Source organism: Erinaceus europaeus, chromosome 2, assembly GCF_950295315.1.
Source record: "Erinaceus europaeus chromosome 2, mEriEur2.1, whole genome shotgun sequence".
Taxonomy (NCBI): domain Eukaryota; kingdom Metazoa; phylum Chordata; class Mammalia; order Eulipotyphla; family Erinaceidae; genus Erinaceus; species Erinaceus europaeus.
This window is the reverse complement of record NC_080163.1, coordinates 121,487,560-121,506,722: the sequence shown is the minus strand read 5'-3', so window position 1 is coordinate 121,506,722 and position 19,163 is coordinate 121,487,560. Positions and strand designations below refer to the sequence as shown.

Below are 19,163 nucleotides of genomic sequence, written 5' to 3'. Positions count from 1 at the left end.
AGGAAAAGGGGCGACCCTTGTGCTCCCATGAGGATGGGAGCTCCGCTGGCTCCAGCTTGCCTTCTCTAGAGCTGTGGCCATGTGCTGAGCCCTGCCCCGCTCTGACCTGGCCTCTCCAGAGCAGGAGCAGCACAGTGAGGCCCAGCCATGCTCTGCAACCTGCCCTCCCAGAACTCCTACTGACGTGTCTGATTTCTTCTGAATAGCGCTGCAATTCCAAGTGTGTCTCAGAGCCAACCTTCTACCGCCTGGTGCAGTCATTTGCAGTAGTCCTGTTCGAGTAAGTAGTATAGTGCAGTTGCTTTGAGCCTCTGTCCTAACCAGCAGGCCCACTCACTCCCGCCTGCCCTGCAATCTCTCTGTGAATCATCCAGACCTGACACACTCACAGAAGGGAGTTCACAGGCTCACCTGCAGCCAAGGCCAGAGGCCCCAGCTGGGTGTGAGTCAACGCCTTTCAGCACAGACTGTGATTAGAAAGGAGCCCCCTCCCACCCCCACCCCCTAATTCTGTCCTCCAGCAGGGATCTGGCATTTTCTCCCTGTCCTCTTAGTAGCACTTCATGACCGCCCACGGCCTGCCCTGAGTACTCATTAGGCCCTGATGGAGCCCCATCACAAAAGCCAGCGCTGGGAACAGGGCCCCTCTCTGCTGCCTGTCCCAGCAGGAGGCACAGCACGTGACTCCTAGGCCTCCTTGCCTGCTCTAGCCTCATTTTGTCACCCTGCTGTGTGCTGCTTGCTGTGAGAGAGTTTGGCACCTGTTGGCTTTCTCAAGACTGTTCTCTCCCATGTGTCCTTCATTCTCCAGTAGAGTGGACTTCTGGTGGCGGAAAGCCCCCACTTTGTGAGCATCCTTTTTTGCCTGTTTGGTTGAGTGGTCTGTGCATATCTCATAGTCATTATGTTGAGGAAACACTCAGGGAGAGGAGGCCCTGAGGATTATTTTTCTAAGTTCACACAAATGGAACAGGAATACATGCTTATTATATAGCATAGAGATATCTTCACTGAATCTGCACATGAAAAGAAGTTTGATGGAAGGTTTCTTTTTTTCTTTTACACTATATGAAGGGGGAGGAGTTTACACCATTGGGCCAATGAAAAGTGAGCTCTGGTGTGACATAAGTGGGGGGTTATATCAGAACAGATCATGAACGAGGAGGATGTCTTTTGACCTTGGTAATTTTGACCTTGGGCTTAGTCAGGGTCTCTGGGCCCAAGGACCCTTGGGATTCCTGTCCCCCAAGCCTTTTCCTAGCTTTATTTTGCTTATTTAATAAAGTGTTCAGAAACCATACACCTGGACGTGTCTTCCTTGGAATTCTTTTCATCAGAATAGCAACGAACTAGGGGATACTTCACTCGACCATGTGTGTGCCCCCCAAAACCATTAATTTAGTAAAATGATAGAATATAGTAAGATGAAGCTTTATCATCTACAGGGCATTTTGCAATGCTCAGAAGCTCTTCTTATACAATGTTTATATTGGGTTGCTAGCAAGTGACACAGAAATAGGCTTCCCTGTCCCCAGTGATTGTCAAAAATGCCATCCTGGGACCATGAGTCTCAACAGTAGCTTCACAAGGAAGCTTGTTAGAAATGTACATTCTCAGGCCCTCCTAGCCCCACACAACTGGAGACTTGTGGGTAGATTCAGCAGTCCACATCTCAGTGCCTCTTCATGATGATTCTGATGGGGCTTAAGCCTAAGGACCATAGACTGTATAGTCCCTTGGAAGTCACTTCCACTTCCTGAGATGTGAGCTGCTGGCCCCACCTCCAGTCCTCGTGCTATTCTTATGTGCAGCCTCAGGGCCTCTTGGGCTGTGGCTGACCCACCTCTGAGAAAGGAATCCAAGCAGATGGACATGAATTCCTTCCTGCCCTGAATGGACTTGGATCCTGTGGGCAATCCCCCTAGTCAGGCCAACATTAGGCTGCGTTGCTTCTACATAGGAGATGCTCACTCAGACGTGACTGGGAAGCATTTTGGTCTTGTTTCATGAACTTGCATAGAGAAAGCTGGGCAGCATGGCTCCTCAGCCAGTCCACCTCTCCTGTCATTCCAGGTGCCATCAGATGGATGACTTCGGGCCGGCCAAGAACCTCATGACCATGTGTTTCACTTACTACCACATTGGTGAGGCTGGGCCCACGAAGAGGGCTGACTGGGCAACCCAGGCTTTGACTCTCTTTCATCACCAGGGCTTCACTGCTCCAGGCAGACTTTTTCCAGACAGGACACACACACACAGAGAGAGAGAGAGAGAGAGAGAGAGAGCACAATACTGGAGCTTCCTTGAATCCAGCTAGGTCAGATGTATGACATGACAATGAAACCTCAATCTGTATTTTTTTTTTTTTGTCACAAGGATTATGACTACATAACAAAGAAGCTACTTTTAGTTATCATTATTTATTGGATAGAGGCAGCCAGAAATCAAGAGAGTAGGGGGAGATAGAGATGGAAAGAGCCATGTTTCACCACACACAAAGCTTTCCCCCTGTAAATGGGGACCTGGGGCTTGAACCTAGGTCCTTGCTTATTGAAACATGTGCACTCAACCAAGTGTGCCACTACCTAGCCCCCTTTCTCTCCTTCTTTCCTTCCTTTCTTTCTTTCTTTCTTTCTTTCTTTATTTATTTATTCCTTCCTTTCTTTTTTGATACAGGAGTAGAGACAGAGAGAGGGAAAGACACTTGCATTACTAATCCACTGCTCATGAATCTTTCCTCCTGCAGGTGGGGTACCTGGGGCTTGAACCCTGGTCTTTGCACATGGTAACATATATAAACTCTACCAGGTGTGCTACCACTCACCTCCAGGCCTTGACTATTGGCACAGCTTCAGAGTAGGGTTTCTTCACAAGCACAAACAAAATCATGAAGCTTCTAGAAGACAAAGGAAGGATGAAGAGATAGCGTACTGGTTATGCAAAAAGATTTCATGCCTGAGGCTCAGAGGTCCCAAGTTCAATCCCTAACGCCACTGTAAGCCAGAGCTGAGCAGTACTCTGGAGTCTGTCTATCTTTCTTTCTCTCTCTCTATACCACTCTCACTAAAATAAATAGAATACTAAAAAGAAAAAAAAATCAACTTAGAAGACAAAGGAGGCTGAGACCGGGAGAGAAAGGGCTGGCATGGAGACTCCTGAAGGAGGTGACAAGATCTGTCTGTGAGTCAAGCTGTTCGGCTGTCATCCATGATGCTCCCATGTGGTGGTGGAGCTCACACCTAGAGCCTCACATTTAGCAAGGCATGCACTCTAACTGCTGGGCAGTGGATCAGCCTCTGATGTTCGTACCATGTAAATGCTATGCTCATACCCCCCCACCCCCCCCACCCCCCCACCCCCCCCGCCTCCAGGAAAACCACAGCTGCTTCCCTTAGAATCCAAGGAGAAGCCAGCAGGGAGTATTGACTCCTACCTGAAGTCGGCCAACAGCTGGCTGGCCGAGAAGAAAGACATCGCTGAGCGGCTGCTCAAGAACACCTCAGCCAAGACAGAGAATGTCAAGGGCTTCTTTGGGGGACTAGAGACCAAGCTGAAGGGACCCTTAGTCAGGAAAAATGAGTGAGTGTACCTTTGTGGGTCCTGGGGCAGTGACACAGGGATCCTGGTCAGGGATGGAATAGCTTGTCCTCTCTGTAGTGGCTTTGGGATGCTGGCTGGCACTCCTGAGACTGCTATTCTGAGCTACCGGCCCAGTGGGGGGCTCCACCCCCTCAAGTCTCCTGTGGCTTCCAACACAGCTCGTCTTGCCCACGTGTGGGCTATCCCTGTGGGGTGTGTGTTTCCTGGGAGTGGTGAGGCACATATGGGGAGTGTCACTTGGCAGGAGGGAATAGTAGCTCCTCTTCCTCCCACTCTGTGGTGAGTCAGTGTGTAGGGAAGCGGAAGAAACTTGGAGAAAGCTGCAGTCTCCCAGGACTGCTGGTCTCTGGTGGAAAATGGCTCTCCTGAGTCTGGGCATTTTAGAACAGGAGTATGGAAACTTAAGGTCTCTACCAGGAAAAGGGGTGCATCCCAAGAGATAGCCCAGACTCCTCAAGTGTCCAGGCTAACCCCCGCCCCTACCCCTCTCGGGATTCTACCTCACCACCAATGGCCCAGTGATAGCCAGGTGTCTTGATTCTTCTTCTGCTGTAGGTATTTCTAGATTCAGAGTCACACAAAAGGCATGGTTATCTCATGCAGCTCACCTCAAAGGTGGCCACACTCAGTGTGTAGTTAGCTGACTGTGGGACATGCCCCTTTGAAGCAGAAGGAAAGAGTGTCTTTGGTGCAAGGATCATTGGGTTGGCTTATTTGTCATTACTGTGGTTTTTCTCTCCCACCCCCACCCCTGCCCCAGGGAGGATGAGAACAAGCCCAAAGAGAAGCCCCAGAGGACAGGTGAGTGTCCCCCCTGCTCCTGGGGTCTGGCAGAATGTGATGTAACAGGGTACCCTGGTCCCCATAAAGCAGCTACCTTCAGGGGCCTTAACCCCCCTCTGTAACTAGCAAAGCCAACAAACAAGTCCCCATATGTCCTGGGCCTCCCCCTGCCTCGTTATACAGCTCATAGCTTGGATGATGGTTGCTCTCAGCTGCCATTTGTATTTTCTTAGTAATGACCTGTTAGGAGGAACCACCTCTTTAGGGACAGGGTGCAAGAACTAAGCTTCTTTCTCCACGGAAGTTAGGGGAATATTGTTCTGTGTAGGGGGAGCCATCCTGGGGGACTCCTTAGAAGATGCCCTCATAGTCAGTGTGGCTCTGGGCTATAGAAAAGCAACTGCATTTTCCCAAGTTCATGCATCTCTGGCTTTTGGCATCAAGGACAGTTGTGGTGTTTGCACCCAGCCTGCCCTTAGTGTCCATCCTCCTCCTGCAGTGGCCGTATACAGCCCTGAGGAAGAAAGGAAGGGGGAGAAGATATACCTGTACACACATCTGAAACAGCAGCCCATCTGGTAAGTCACTTGCCACTGGGACTCTGTCAGAAACCAAGGTCAGGCTTGAAGGTTGAGATGGCCTTCAGCCAACATGGGCAAGGATGTGGAGGAACTGAAATTCCTACCTGGGTGATAGGGATCTCACACAGGGTTGTGTAGAGCAGTTCACAGTAGTGCAAAGGTGGAAGCAGCCCGGGTGTCCATCTGCGAGATCATTGGCAAAAGGGCACACCAGATGTGATGTGGTCACAAGGCTCTTGGTGACTCAGGGCTAGCGATGGAAACGTGACAGCAGCCCCTAAGGCTGTAATCACAGATGTCATTATTGAATAGGCTGTGCCACTGATGCTTGTAACTACACTCTATGACATTCCAGGAGTAATATATTTCTTTTCTTTTCTCTTAAGATGACTTTTTAAAAAATGTTTATTTGTTTATTTATTCCCTTTTGTTACCCTTGTTTTATTGTTGTAGTTATTATTGTTGTTGTTGTTATTGATGTCATTGTTGTTGGATAGGACAGAGAGAAATGGAGAGAGGCGGGGAAGACAGAGAGGGGGAGAGAAAGACAGACACCTGCAGACCTGCTTCACTGCTTGTGAAGCGACTCCCCTACAGGTGGGGAGCTGAGGGGCTGGAACCGGGATCCTAACACCGGTCCTTGTGCTTTGCACCACCTGCACTTAACCTGTTATGCTACTGCCTGATTCCCAATGTCTTTATTTTTGTGTGACACCTAGGATTAAACCCAGAGCCTCACACATGCCAACATGTGATTTTACCCACTGAACCATTAGGAAATGGTCCTTCCACAAAGTTTTCTGTAAAAGACCAGGAAGTGAATACTGTAGTTTTCTGTTTGTTTGTTTGTTTTTAATTAGTAATTCAACAATGGTTTACAAAATTATATGATTTCAGGGGTAGGGGCCAGACACTGGTGTACCTGACTGCACATGTTACCATGCACAATGACCTAGGTGCACGTCCCCAGTCCCACCTTAAGGTGGAAGCTTCAAGAGCATTAAAGCAGTGCTGCAAGTGTCTCCCCCCACCCCATCTTCCCTTCACATCTCAAATTTTCTTTTTCCTATCAAACAAAAAGAAAGAAGGGGGAGAGAAAAAAATGGAAAAAAAAAAATCCATGAGCTGTGGATTTATCCTGTAGACACCAAGCCCCAGAGATAACCCTGGTGGGAGAGAGAGAGAGAGAGAGAGAGAGAGAGAGAGAGACTTCAGGGGTATCATCCCACACTACCCTCCACCAAAATTCTGTGCCCCTGCCCCTCTGATAACCACCATAGCTCTCACAAACTCAGACAATTTGGTTACTTGCCTACCTTTCTTCTTTCCTCTTTCTCTCTCTCTCTCTTTCTTTCATTCTTTCTTTCTTCCTCTCTTTCTTTCTTTCTTTCTTTCTTTCTTTCTTCATCCAGCAGGGTTATCACTGGGTCTCAGTGCTGACATGACAACTCCACCACTCCCAATGTCAATTTTTTCTTTTTTTCTTTCTGTTTTTTTGATAAAGTGAAAGATAGAAATAAAGATAGATAGTGAGACAGAAGGAGAGACACTTGCAGCACTGCTCCACCACTTGTGAAGCTTCCCCCATCCTGTAGCTGGGGACCAGGGGCTTGAACCTAGGTTGTTACACATGATAACATGTACTCTTCTGGGAGTGCCACTACCCAGCTCCTACTCGGCTTTCATTCTCTATGTTTACAATATGAGCAAAACTGTCTGGTAGTTGCTTTTCACCTCATTACTTATTTAACTTAGCATAATCACCTCAGGTCAGTAATGCCACTCCCAGGCATCTGTCTAAAGGACATGAACACACTTATTCAAAGTGACATATGCACCCTGATGTTTATAACTGCACTCTTCACAATAGTAAAGGAGTAGAAACACCCTCAATGCCCATTGACGGGTGACTGGATAAAGAAGATAAGGGATATATAGTCAATGGAATACTACTCTGCAACTTAAGAAGATGAGACAAATTGTTCCCCATTTGTCAATGGGGACAAAATGGATAACTACTACAGTTTTCACAGGCAGTGACCTTGCTACCGCTGTGTGGAAATGACCACACAGTATGTGTGTGCTCAGGCAGTACCCCAACATTGTCTGTGCAAAAACACACACTAGCCAGATTGTGCCCAGTATTTACCAGTAACCCTGATCTTTAAGAAGGACATTTCTCGCATGTGCATCTGTGTATGTGCAAGCCCTCCCAGCACCTGTCCCAGTCTCTGCCCTGCGAGCTCCTACTTTGTGTTACTAGACTCTGTTCTAGAAAAGCAGATCTCCCTGGAATCTCTTTTTCCCTGAAGCCTGGAAGCATTGAGTGCTGAGCCTACATGCTGACTGATTCCACTGGGACCTGAGAATGCTGGATTTGTGGGCTCCTTTCTGACCTCTGTGCCTGTACCCTGTTATTCTTTTTCTTTCTTTCTTTTTTTTTCTGCCTCTAGGGTTATCTAGATGCATGCACTACAAATCCACTGTTCCTGGAGGCCATTTTTTCCCATTGTTGTTGTTGCTGTTGCTGTTGTTGGTTAGGACTGAGAGAAATAGAGAAAGGAGGGGAAAACAGGGGGAGAGAAAGATAGACTCCTGCAGACTTGCTTTACTGCTTGTGAAGCAACCCCCTATAGATAGGGAGCCAGGGGTTCAAACCAGGATCCTTGTACCAGTCCTGCACTTCACACTATGTGTGCTTAACCCTATGAACTACCACGCAGCCTCCCACCCTGTTACTCTTAACACTCCTCAGCCTTCTCTCCTGGGGAGGTGGGAGGGTGCTGTCAAGAAGCTTTGATGCTTCTTGACAGCACCCTCAGGATTCGGGGTCCAAGCACATACTGTTTGTTTTCCTCCCGGTCTCTGAGACTTTACAGCAGCTTCTCAGATGTGGTGGGTACCCCACTCCTGTTCTCCTAGTGGGCCCTCCACATTGTGGAAAAGGACTCACCCCTCTCTATTTGTCAGGCATACGCTGAGGTTCTGGAATGCGGCATTCTTCGATGCTGTGCACTGCGAGAGGAGAAAACGCTCTCCCACCACCAGGTAGGGGCCACATCTGGGCCTTGGGGCCTGGGGAAGACTCCAGGGAGGCTAGCCTTCTGGGTTAGAAGAGGCAAGCAAAAGCACGGCTGAGTCCACACGTCCATGTCAGCTGCCTGCATTGGGGACTGGGAGGAGGGTATCACCCAGACTGCATGAGCGCTTTCTGTCCTGGGCTCTGGCATGACCTAGCCTGCCCTTTCTCCAGCACACCCCACCCATGGGCTCCAGAGCATGGGGGGCTGGCTTCTGAGAATGAACATCTGGGAAATCACCCTTGCTGTTCCCAACCTGGTCCTCAGGTCTGTCGCTGGGACAGATGTGCCCAGCTCTCCGAGGAGGCTGTACTGGGCAAAAGTCCCCTTCTGTGCCAACCCATGGAGCATGAGCACAATGGGGGTCAGCCATGGCACTGTGGGGGACTACCGATCCAGTCTGCCTGGCCACTGGGGGTGAGCTCACTGCACAGGGCAGCCCCCCACTCCATCATGAGATTTGGAGGTCTCTGAGTCTCCTAGCCTCTCCTCTTGTGAATTAAGTGAACCCCTTCCTTCCCAGCCCTGGAGATACCCCTGGCCTCCCGGGCAGCAGACTGTGCAGATACCTGCCACCCAGGTCAGGCTCCAGTTCCCAGTGGGCGACTCTGAAGTGGATGCTTTCTATAGAGGGTGATGGCCAACACTGTAAAGTGGGGGGGTGGCCTGCATGCCCCTATGGTGTCTGCTCTGGATATGGAAAAAGCACTGAGACCAGCTCCCACAGCCGCCACCCCCCCCCCACCCTGAGAAAGCCCTGAGCTCTGCCAGGAAATGAGTGCAGGTGAAACTCAGGTGCCCGGGTACCAGGGTGTCCTCTTGTCCTACTCTCAGGCCCCGGGGTGTAGATGCTGTCCTGCATCCCATCTTTGTCCCCGCTCCTACCTATGATGACCCCTTCGCTTACTCTCTTTTTTCCATCCATGTTTCTTGCATGACTTTGACATGTTCCTCTGTTTACCTGTTTCTGCTGCCGCTCCAGAGGGGATGCTGGAGAGGAGGAGAAGAAGAGGTGTGTGTCCGTGACTCATTCATGTTACAGAGCAGGGACCCCCTCCAGGGTTGCCTCAGGGTGGGGGGGGGGGACAATGTACTCCAGATGTTCCAGGGGTCCTAGCCTGCTCACAGACACAAGGGCATTCCTGGCTTCTGCTGGCCCAGTGCCAGCACAGACATGCAGGTGACAGGTAGGGGCTTGCCAAGGACAGAGCACCCCAAAATAGCCAGGATGCAAAGCAGCACTTCAAGATCTCCCTAAAAAGCCCTTGCAGGTTCAGGAAGGAGAGAGCCTTGAAGTTCAGAAGTCAGCCTGGATTGGAGGGAGGGGAGCTCACTCCCCTGACACTCTCAGCTTCCTCCCCAGGGCTTCACACCAGGGGCTGCTCTGGTTTCCTCTAATCTGAACCCATGAGCAGTGGGTGGAGTGTGGATGGCTTCTCTGAAGCCTCACACTCAGAGGAGTCTGGCCTCACACCTGGGGCGGGTCTGTCAGACCTCATGACAGTTTTGAGGAGTTCAGAGAAGGGATAGTGGCTCTCTATGTGACATAGCATTGGGTGAGGGAGAATGGCTGGAGAAAGTTCTAGAAAGAGCCCTCTTGTGATTCCGCAGTGGGCTCTGACTCCAATGTGTGAGCTTGTAACGGTGAAGCTCCTGTGAAGTGTTCTTAGAGTTGAAGACACCCCTCTTCAAGATAACCCTTCCAAAGATGGTGCTATTTTCCCCGTGGAGATTCCACAAAACATGTCTCCATTTTCCCATGATATCTTTTGCTTATTCTTTTGTGAGAAAATTGTCTCTTACGTAACCTTGTTGTAGCTTTAGAGTGACTGGGCAGAAAGCCTGACGGATGTCCTTTTAATGAGAACCATCCCCCCGCCCTCCACCCACAGTTCCCAGTTTCTCCAAGCGAGAATGCGATTAGCCAGACTTCCAGAATGTGACTTCTGAGCCTGGCAGCCCAGGCCCGAGAGACTAGCAGCAGCATGGCCCTGCTGTGCCTGGGTGCTGAGCCCTGCTGAAGACAGTTCACCTCTGGGCCCCCAAGATTTCTCACATGCACCTGCCTCCCTGGGGCCCCACAAGCATGCAGGGACCCCAAACCTCACTGGAAGAGGTTTGCATCAACATGTTGATCCAGGTTGGGGTGGGAGGACCTTCTGCAGGATTTCTCCTTTTGGGTAAATTTTGCTGACACACTGCTCCCATCCTCTCTGATCTCAGAGGCAGAAGTTCTCTGTGTCAGATGCTTCCCCTTCTCCATCAACTACAGTCACACCTGAAGTCCCACTTGGTGCTAGCCCTCAAGGGTGGGTGTTAAGTACTGAGCTCCATTTGCAGGAAGGGTGAACCTCACCCAGACTGCTGATTTCTTGAATCCTTGGCCTTCTTCCTCACAGGTCAGTTTAAAACCACCCAATTCTAGTCTTGGCTGCAGCACAAAGAGTCATCTCATCATCTGGGTCAGGAAAGGTGGATGGGTGGTGTCTGCTGTGTGCATGACCCCCCCATTTAGGGGCCATTCCTACATAGTCCAGGTTTGTGAAGTACTCAACCTGCACACCTATACATGGTGGGCCTGGTGGTGGTGTGAATTTTTAGGTGCCTGGATAATCCTGGGGTGACCTTCAAGGGGAGAGACGATTAGAAGATGGGAGGGCTTCGCATAGTGCCTGGGAGTGTTTTCTGGGTCTCTCTGTGTGAGTCCAGGTTGGTATGAGATTGAGAGAGACACTCTTCTGCTTGGGCCTGGCCCCTGAGGCCTGCAGCTCCTACTGAGCTGCAGTATCCAGTGACCTGTGTCAGACAGTGGCAGGGAACCAAGAACTGATGTTGCTTTGGGTCTGTTTCTCTCCATTCAGCTTCTCCCACTCTTCTTTTCCTCCTCACCTGGTTTTCTTCAGATTCATTGCATAGAGTTTAGCTCCGGGGGGGAAGCAGGTCCCACAGAACTTCTCCACATGCTCTCTGCTCAGACAGACACAGCGTTCTAGGACCCCCAAGCAGGGGCAGGGAGGTGCAGGCTGATGTCCAGCTCCCTGATGACAGGGCAGAAAGAAGGCAGAGGGAGGCAGGGCCCTGAAAGTGGCTTGCGGTGGAGACGGCCTCCTTGCAAGCATGGGTCAGTCTGGATCGGAACAGCTGCCTGCCCTGACCCCATACCCTTTGCTGTCTCTTCCTGGAGGACAGACATTTGTCCTTCACTCTGGCCCCTGGTGGGTCCTGCATAGGCCACAGTGCTTCCCCTGTGTTGGAGTACTTGTGCCTAAGGGAGACACCTGGGTTTATGGGAGACACTTGGTCTCGTCCATGGGCCCAAAGCAGAGCCAAGACTCCTCTCACCAGGATGGTATGGTGCGCAGAACACTTCCAACTCCCAACTCCCCAGGCCCATCAGCACTGGGGGGAGGACCCCTAAAGCAACGGAAGTCAGAGCCATGGCCCCCTCAGAGGGCCTCCCCCCCTGGATTTTGGGTGCCCTTCCTCTCTGTACTCTCTCCAGCTGGGAAATGGAGGCGCCTGCACCCCCTGGCCTGGAGTCTTTGATGAGGCCTGGGTGCCTCCTGTTTGTCGGAGCATATTCCCTTGGATCTCTGCATCTCAGGGAAGCTGACACATATCTGCTCACATCAGGGCTGTGAAAAAGCACAGCCCCAGCTCCCCTCCATGCTGGGGTCCCCCTGGGGGCTGCCAGTGCTGTGGTCCGAGCAAGGGACCCTCTGAGACCCCCACTTCCTCTGCTTGCAGGGAAAAGTGGTGCCACATGACCCAGGAGGAGCGCAACGACAGCCTGCGCTTCAACGAGAACATCACCTTTGGCCAGCTGGGGTGAGAGCAGGAGCTGGGGCAGGGACAGGAGATGGGGGCCAGGATGGGGAAGAGCTAGCAGGATGGAGACTTGGAGACAATGAGAACAGAACAGGGAGGAGGGAGAGAAAGATGGGAAGTAGGGAGAACAAGTAAGGGGGCAGGACAGCAGGGAAGGCGCCAGACAGAAGAAAGCTGAGTCTCTGAGGGGCAGGCCATGCCTCTCCCTTGTAGGAAGGGCCTAGTGCACCTTCCCCTGCTACCCTGGGGCTCATGTATATACAACTGCGCTTAAGGGCTGGAGAGATAGCATGATGTTTATACAAAAGACTTTCATGCCTGGTGCTCCAAGGTCTTGAGTTTTATTCCCAGCATAAGCCAGAGCTGAGAAGTGCTCTGGTTGGAGGTGGGGGGGGGAGGGAGACTTCATCTTAGAAATGGCCCCAAAGCATGTGATCAATTATACTGAGCCTCAATTCTGGCTCCTAATTAATCCCCTGCCACCCTAGAGGCATGTGGTATCAAAAAATCTGTGACTGGGAGTCCGGCAGTAGCGCAGCAGGTTAAGCGCATGTGGTGCAAAGCACAAGGACCGGCGTAAGAATCCCAGTTCAAGCCCCCTGCTCCCCACCTATATGGGGTTTGCTTCACAGGTGGTGAAGCAGGTCTGCAGGTGTCTATCTTTCTCTCCCCTCTCTCTGTCTTCCCCTCCTCTCTCCATTTCTGTCGACGACATCAATAACAACAATGAAACAACAAGGGCAACAAAAGTGAAAATAAATAAATAATTAAAAAAAAATCTGTGGCTGGGGATGAATGGTGGATAAAGGGGGGAAATAGTCACCAGGAGCCATGAGGCCATGCAGGCCCAGAGCTTCACCAATAACCCTACAGGAGAAAAGGGGGCTAGGTCCCTACTTTAGTCTCCTGGACAGTGTGGGTGTGAATCAAGTGGAGGGGGGGGTGGAGAATTGCTCCAGATGACATGTTTCTCCTGCAGCACCTTCACACACAACATGCTGGCGTTCGGGCTAAGCAGGAAGCTGTGCAAGGACTTTCTGAAGAAGCAGGCTGTGATCGGAAACCTGGATGAGGGTATGAGGGGACCAGGTGCTCAGAAGTCCACCCCTCTCTGCCACTTCCACTAGACGGGTGGGCCCCATGGTCAGTAGAACTGGGCGGACAAACTGTCCAGTGGGATAGATGGAAACCACTTCTGCTGGGCAGAGCATCTGAGGAGGCTGGGGGCTGCTAACTGTGCTTACAGAGATAAATAGTGTCGTCTAAATGTCAAAATTCTTGGGGCCTGGGAGACAGCTCACCCAGTGGCATGGACTTATATTGTGAGGCCACGCATGGTGGAGCAGTGTGGTGGCATCTCTCCTCTCTCTGTTTCTCTCTCTCTCTCTCAAAAAAAAAAAAAAGAATGAAAGAAATAAAGGATAGAAAATTACACCAGGCAGGCCATTCAGCATTGCCATGCTTATTTGAGGCCCTTGGTTCAATTCCTGGTGCTACATAACATAATTAAATTATTAAAAAGGAAAAAAAAAGAAATCTTCATCCTGCACCAAATTAAAGGGACCACAGAAGAGTAGCCTCTGTGGCCTTGGGAAGCAGGGGGTGTTAGAGGTGACTGGACCATCTGTTGTCTGTGCCACACTAGCAGCCAAGGCAAGCACACTGTCACTTGCCTTCCATGTGGCCCTATCTAACCTCCTGGACCCCAACCTGCCTCCTATAACATTTCATCTGCCTGAACAGTGCTGCTAAGGGCTTTCCGGGGCCCTATTCCCTCAGGGATCCATTTCTACAGAACATGTTACTGGGTTCCCAGGACACCATATGCTAGGGTCCCCACATTGCTCCTGGTAGAGGCCTGACTTGCCATTGCCTCTAAAAAGAGCAGGAAGTGACTCTGCTTTCTCTTCCAGAGCAATGCAAGCTGCTGAGTGACCACATCGAACAGATGGCCACCGAGTAGCCACGGAGGTTGCCCAAGCACCTCTGGCAGGGCCTGCCACTGGCCGTCACCCCACCCAATGACCCTGCATGACCTCGGCAACACCCAGAGCCACTCCACACTGCCCTTCAACTAGCGGTTAGAAGACTGCAGCTGCCCACCCCACCCCCCACCTCCCCCACGCCTGTGTCTGCGCCTCCAATGACGTACCAGAGTGTCCTTGCGACTACATGGCCGAAACAGAGGTGACTGTGCTGCTTGTGACATGGGGCTGAGGAAGGTGAGAGCCAAGGCCTGGTGGTGCAGACCAGTGTCCTCTCTGGGTCTCCTGCTGGAGAGGGGTGGAGTGCACACATGGCGGAAAGGCAGCTGTGACCCAGGCAGGTGTGGGTGACCGTGAGGAGGTCCCCTCCAAGCATGGGATGTTCATACTCCAGCAGGATCGTGTAGGGAGTGTTGAGCCCTCTCTAGGCTGAGACATGAATGCTGCAGGCTCTTTCCTGGCTTCTCCCTCTGTGGGACAGAAACCTGGAGTTCCAGGACCCTGGTGGAAGCGAGATACCATGTGCTTTGGGGAGGGAATAAGGCCTGCAAAGAGGACAGACTATGCAGGCCATCGAGGCCTGCTCACAGTCAGGCATGCGGCCCCGAGATACCGCAGGGTTGGAGCACTTCACTAGAGCCTCTTCAGCACTGAGGCCTCTGCACAGGCTGGCTCAGCTGGCTGGCCACTTGACACCAAAGCACAAAAAGTCCTGTGGCTCGCTCATAGGGAGTCACGCCGGGCTGTCCACCCATGCCATCTGTCTGTGCCATGAGGGAACACAGAAAAGAGAAGTTGCTTCAGTAACTGCAATCTGCAGCCCCCGTACAAGTGGACAGTGCTGCTCTTGATTCTGGGAAGGACAGAGAAACCTGTGCTGAGAGTTGCAGGATGCAGACAGAGACTTCTGTCTCTCCAGATTCGAGCACTGGGCCCTGCAGCCCAGGGAGGGTGCTCTGACATCTTTCCTTGAGACTCTGCTGATGGCCCTCTCCAACTGGGACCTGAGGAGGTGGCTCTCATCCCTGGGTCAGTTCTGGGTGACTGGGGTCTGAAGGCAGCCTCTAGCATACTACTCCCCCAGCCCCCAGTTACTATGAATTGTTCCTGTCAACCCTGCGCCCTCGGTCTTCTTCCCACTGACCTTGATATTGACCCCTCGGGTCTCCCCTTGCCCTTTCTTCCTCCCTTCCTTCCCCTCCCTGGCCAGTGCCATAGTCACCCTTTGTGTGGTGTTCCAGAGGAGGCCTGCGGTGGTTGTATCGTGGACCACACAGCTGGGTGGTCACAACAGAGGCCACGTAGAACATGGCAAGGTCAGGGCACATCCCTAGGAAAATGTCCCCTATTACCCCCCCCCCCCAGAAAAACTGGAAAGTGGGCCCTCTGCAGTCCAACTCACCTTTCTACCGGCACAGTGTACTTCCAGTGGCATCCTCAAAACACTGAAGCTGTGCAGTGATTTGGTTCACTTCTTGCATGCTGGCACCATTCACATTGACTACAGGGCCCCCTGCCCCTTACCCCAGGACAGGACTTTGCTGAGTGCCATCCAGGGAGCTAGCCCCAGACTTATGGTGGGGGCAGAGACTCCTCTGAAGTTTGTGCAGATGGTGCACCCCTCCTCAGACCTCAGCTCAGCTGTGTGTGTGTGTGTGTGTGTCATCATGAACTCTGATAGTTGCTCCTTAGTAGACTTCATGCTGCCCTAGAGACTTACCCTTGATAGACTAGGTGGTCTGATTCTTGGGAGGATGAGAAGGGGACCCCAAGACTCTCTGAAGATGCTGAGAGCAGCTGACACTGTCCCCAGGGCAGGGCTGATGACAGCTTTGGCTCCTGTGAGCTCTTGCAAGCACTTTAACTTCAGAGATGACCTCCAAGCTGCTTTTTCTTTCTGGCCCTGGGAAATGTCAATTGAAGATGGCAGCACGGGGAGCTGTGGCTTCTTCCTCATAGTATAGATCCAGCTCCCAAAAGTCCATGAGCCCCTAAAAGTCCTGCCTGTTACTCAAGCCACAAGATTAACGGAGCAGAAGGGTCCCTGCAGGGCATCACAGAGGCAGCTTTCTGTCTCCTGTTGGAACTGCCTTTTGCTGAACTTGTCACTAGTGTCTCCCAGAGGAGACCTGTTAGCCCCAGAAGAGACATCTTTCCCCACTGTCTCCCCATGACATCTCTCTCTCCTCTCTCTCTGGGCCTGGGCAGGCAAAGGGTTGGCCCCTGCTGATGGACATACAGGTACATAGGCATGTTGAACGTCTGGTCTGTGAATCTAGACTGTAGGCTTCAAAGACCCATTGTCAGCACTGTTGTCATCTCAGGTTTCTGCTGCTGTTGCCCATCCCACTCCCACCCCCTGCCCACCATGAGTCCCAGGCAGCAGAGACCCCAGTTCATGCTGTCAGGAGATGTGGCAATGTGGCCTGCATGTGTCTGCCTTTGTTCTGACTGGAGTAGAGTGGCTGAGGTATGAGGCGAGCCTGTTAACATTCAGATTGCATCTACTATGCATATGTAGCCAGAGGCAGATGCTCAAGTTCTCAGATATTTGTCCAGTGAAACAGAGTGACTTGGAGCAGATGTTAATTTCCCTGTTGCCAAAAGGAGAAAAAAAAAAAGAAAGAAAAAGAAAAAACTGGCTATGTTCTGAAATGACAAATAAGTCCCTGAATTCTGTATTCAAATTAAGTCTTTCTGCTCAGATGAGGCAGCAAACAGCATTGGAGTCAGGATAGCATAGAGACTGGGGGGAGGTTGCTGTCTGGACCCTGGCACCCATCTCCTCTCATTTCCAGGAGACCTGTGTCCTTTGTCGGGGAGGCCCAGTGGGGACAGGACCTTCTGCAGGCCCCGCAGATGTTCATAGTTAGGGAGAAAGGTCTGTGCCTGAGGTTAGCTTTCCGTGGGCTACTTGAGTAGTTCATCTGTCACCTGGAGCTCCTGTCCCAGACCCTGCTGTGAAAAGCAGAGGGTCACACCATAGAGGGGTTTGTTTGTAAGAGGCTTCCCTGAAGCTGGGTGACCAGAAGCGGCTGTGCACTCCAGGCCTGAGCCTTTTGGAGTCCCAGCAGCCAAGTGGTTGCTTTGAACCAGGGAGGATCCAAGCAGACGATATGGTTCCATGGGCTCTATCTATTGTTCAACCACCTTCACCTTGAACAGCCAGGTGGTCTGCTCAGACTGGGGGTACCTGGGATGGCAGACAGGATGTGGGAAGGGGTTCAGCCCTGCACAGCAGAGAGAAGCCTCCCCTTGCCACTCTTCTGGATTGACCTTAGGCTGGTCTTTTCATTTTTCTACCATTGGACAAAGCTTCTTGCTGGACTCCCTGTAGCCCCAAGACTCCAGGCTTCTCCTCATACCCTGAACCTCAGCCTCTCAGTTTCCTGCACAGCCCATGTTCCTTCTCAGTGTCCTCAAAACAAGCACACAGTCCAGGCAAAGAGCTTGGGGCTGGGGCAGCTGTGTGGCTGGAAGTCCCAGCCTGGCTAATGTGCACTGTGCTCACACCAGATGTCTCAGAGCATCTTTGTCACCATGTGACTGGAAGCAGGAATGTCTGATGGTAGGGGAACTTGGGGTGAAATGTTTCCAGATTGTCATGTTGGTAAATATGCTTAGCGCTGAGACTCTGATATGTGGCTGGTCACTCAGGCTCTCATCCTTTCCTTTATCCCTCTCCCCCTTGGCCCTGGGTCTGAGTGTCTTGTACCCCTCATGGAGGACAGAATAGGACTTTGGCAGCCAGTCTGCTGTGCCCTGTGCTCAGCCTGGTGTTGGCCACTGCTCCCACACTCATTATATCATGAGTGTAGATAGTGCCCCCCCCCCCCCGCTATAACCCCAGGACATAAGTAGGGGCAGTCTGTCCCCTTGTCAGTTTTTTGGTTATGATCAGAAAGGGGACACTTATTCATTGGAGAGTGGGATGGGATGGGGCTTGGGTCACTGTCTCCCTGTCACCTATGTGCACCTCCTTGAGACATCTATGTGTGTATGTGGGTTGGGGGGGGGGGAATTGATGCTGACTTCACCCACAGACTGGCAGAGTCAGCCCAGGGCCACCACCTGGGGCGGTATGGGGAGGCACCTTCCTGGCAAAAAGAACTCTCATATGTAAATCCAGTCATCAGTGGTCACCCTGGAATTTGTGGTTGGTTGTACCCCTGTGGCCTTGCCCACAAGCTCATGAGAGAACAAGGGAACAGCAGTGAAGCACAGAAAGCAGGCAGGCCATTGGGGGAGGAGGTGGTGGGGGGGCTGGCCTTTGGGGATATAGATCATTTCAGGTGAGCTATCGTATGACTGAGGAAGAGGCCTAGGGCTGTCACTCCCTGTGAACTCTTGGAACAGCCAGAAAGGCCAGAAATCGTAACCACAGGCGTACAGCCCTGTAAAACATGTAAACCTGCTGGAACATGCTCTGTCTGCCACCTTGTCATCAATCGTGGCTCCTGTCAGGGTTCTCAGTGCGGCTGATGCATGTACCTCCTCTCTCTCTGCCCTTTGTCTCAGCCCCAGACTTGCCTTCAGTTGCTTCTACACCTCACCCCAGGTGGCACTGCATGGTGCCCAGGACCACTGGTCTCTCCTGCATTCCAGTTATGTAATCTTGTGTCCCCAGCAGGGATGTTCTGCAAACTCTATTTTAAGGTTGAGAGTGTCTGGAGGCTAAAGAGCTAGCACAGTGCTGAGATCAAAGCTGTTTGCCCATGGGGGAAAAAAAAACGGGGGGGGGGGGAGAGAGAGAGAGAGATGTCTATATATTGCAACTTGCATTGTCAGGAGGTGGCAAGTGAAATAAATTATCTTTTAAAAATAAGCCAATCTTTTTAACTGTTTTCACATCTCTGTCAGGGATTTTCACAAAATTTGCACTCTTTGTGATGCAGGTGACTTTTCAAAAGACCTCATTCCCACCCTGCCAGCACCCACCTCTGGGGTCTAATGGATGATGTCCCTATTTAGACAAAGCCTTTGGGCTTTGATGTGTGTGTGCCTTGTAGAAACACCAGAAAGAGGAGTCTTCCTCTGTAGATGGAGAGCCCTCTGGAGTGGCAGGTGTGTGTGTGGGGGGGGGGGCGGGTGTTTAGTGGACAGAAAGGACCTTCTCTGATCCCAATCTCAGCCTGCGCTTCCAGGACACCTGGAACCTTCCACTTGGACCCTAAGGCCTGCTTTCCCTCTGAGCTGAAGTTGTCTTGTTTCTTGACCTTGGGGACAAAGGGGCACCCTTAATAGCTCTGAGCTATTAAAACTATTGTTACTTACTGGTGACTGTAAAACATTAATCCCCCAATAAA

The 19,163-nt window shown here is 51.5% G+C and overlaps 1 protein-coding gene across 8 annotated transcripts in view; it reads left to right on the top strand.

The window, feature by feature from the left end:
• KIAA0513 (KIAA0513 ortholog) overlaps positions 1–18,682 on the top strand; it is a 74,557-nt gene extending 55,875 nt beyond the window's left edge. For 6 of the 8 annotated variants that reach the window (XM_060185081.1, XM_060185078.1, XM_007531590.3 and 3 more), the window contains 10 exons: positions 207–280; positions 2,074–2,144; positions 3,372–3,579; positions 4,361–4,401; positions 4,883–4,961; positions 7,935–8,012; positions 9,027–9,056; positions 11,792–11,872; positions 12,852–12,946; positions 13,786–18,682. In XM_060185081.1, coding sequence (XP_060041064.1) covers positions 207–280; positions 2,074–2,144; positions 3,372–3,579; positions 4,361–4,401; positions 4,883–4,961; positions 7,935–8,012; positions 9,027–9,056; positions 11,792–11,872; positions 12,852–12,946; positions 13,786–13,835 — 807 coding nt within the window. In that variant the 3' untranslated portion in view covers positions 13,836–18,682. Of the gene's footprint in view, positions 1–206; positions 281–2,073; positions 2,145–3,371; positions 3,580–4,360; positions 4,402–4,882; positions 4,966–7,934; positions 8,013–9,026; positions 9,057–11,791; positions 11,873–12,851; positions 12,947–13,785 lie in introns of those variants that run through there. The other 2 variants (XM_007531596.3, XM_060185082.1) reach the window with 2 other exon arrangements.
• Positions 18,683–19,163: the final 481 nt, after the last annotated feature.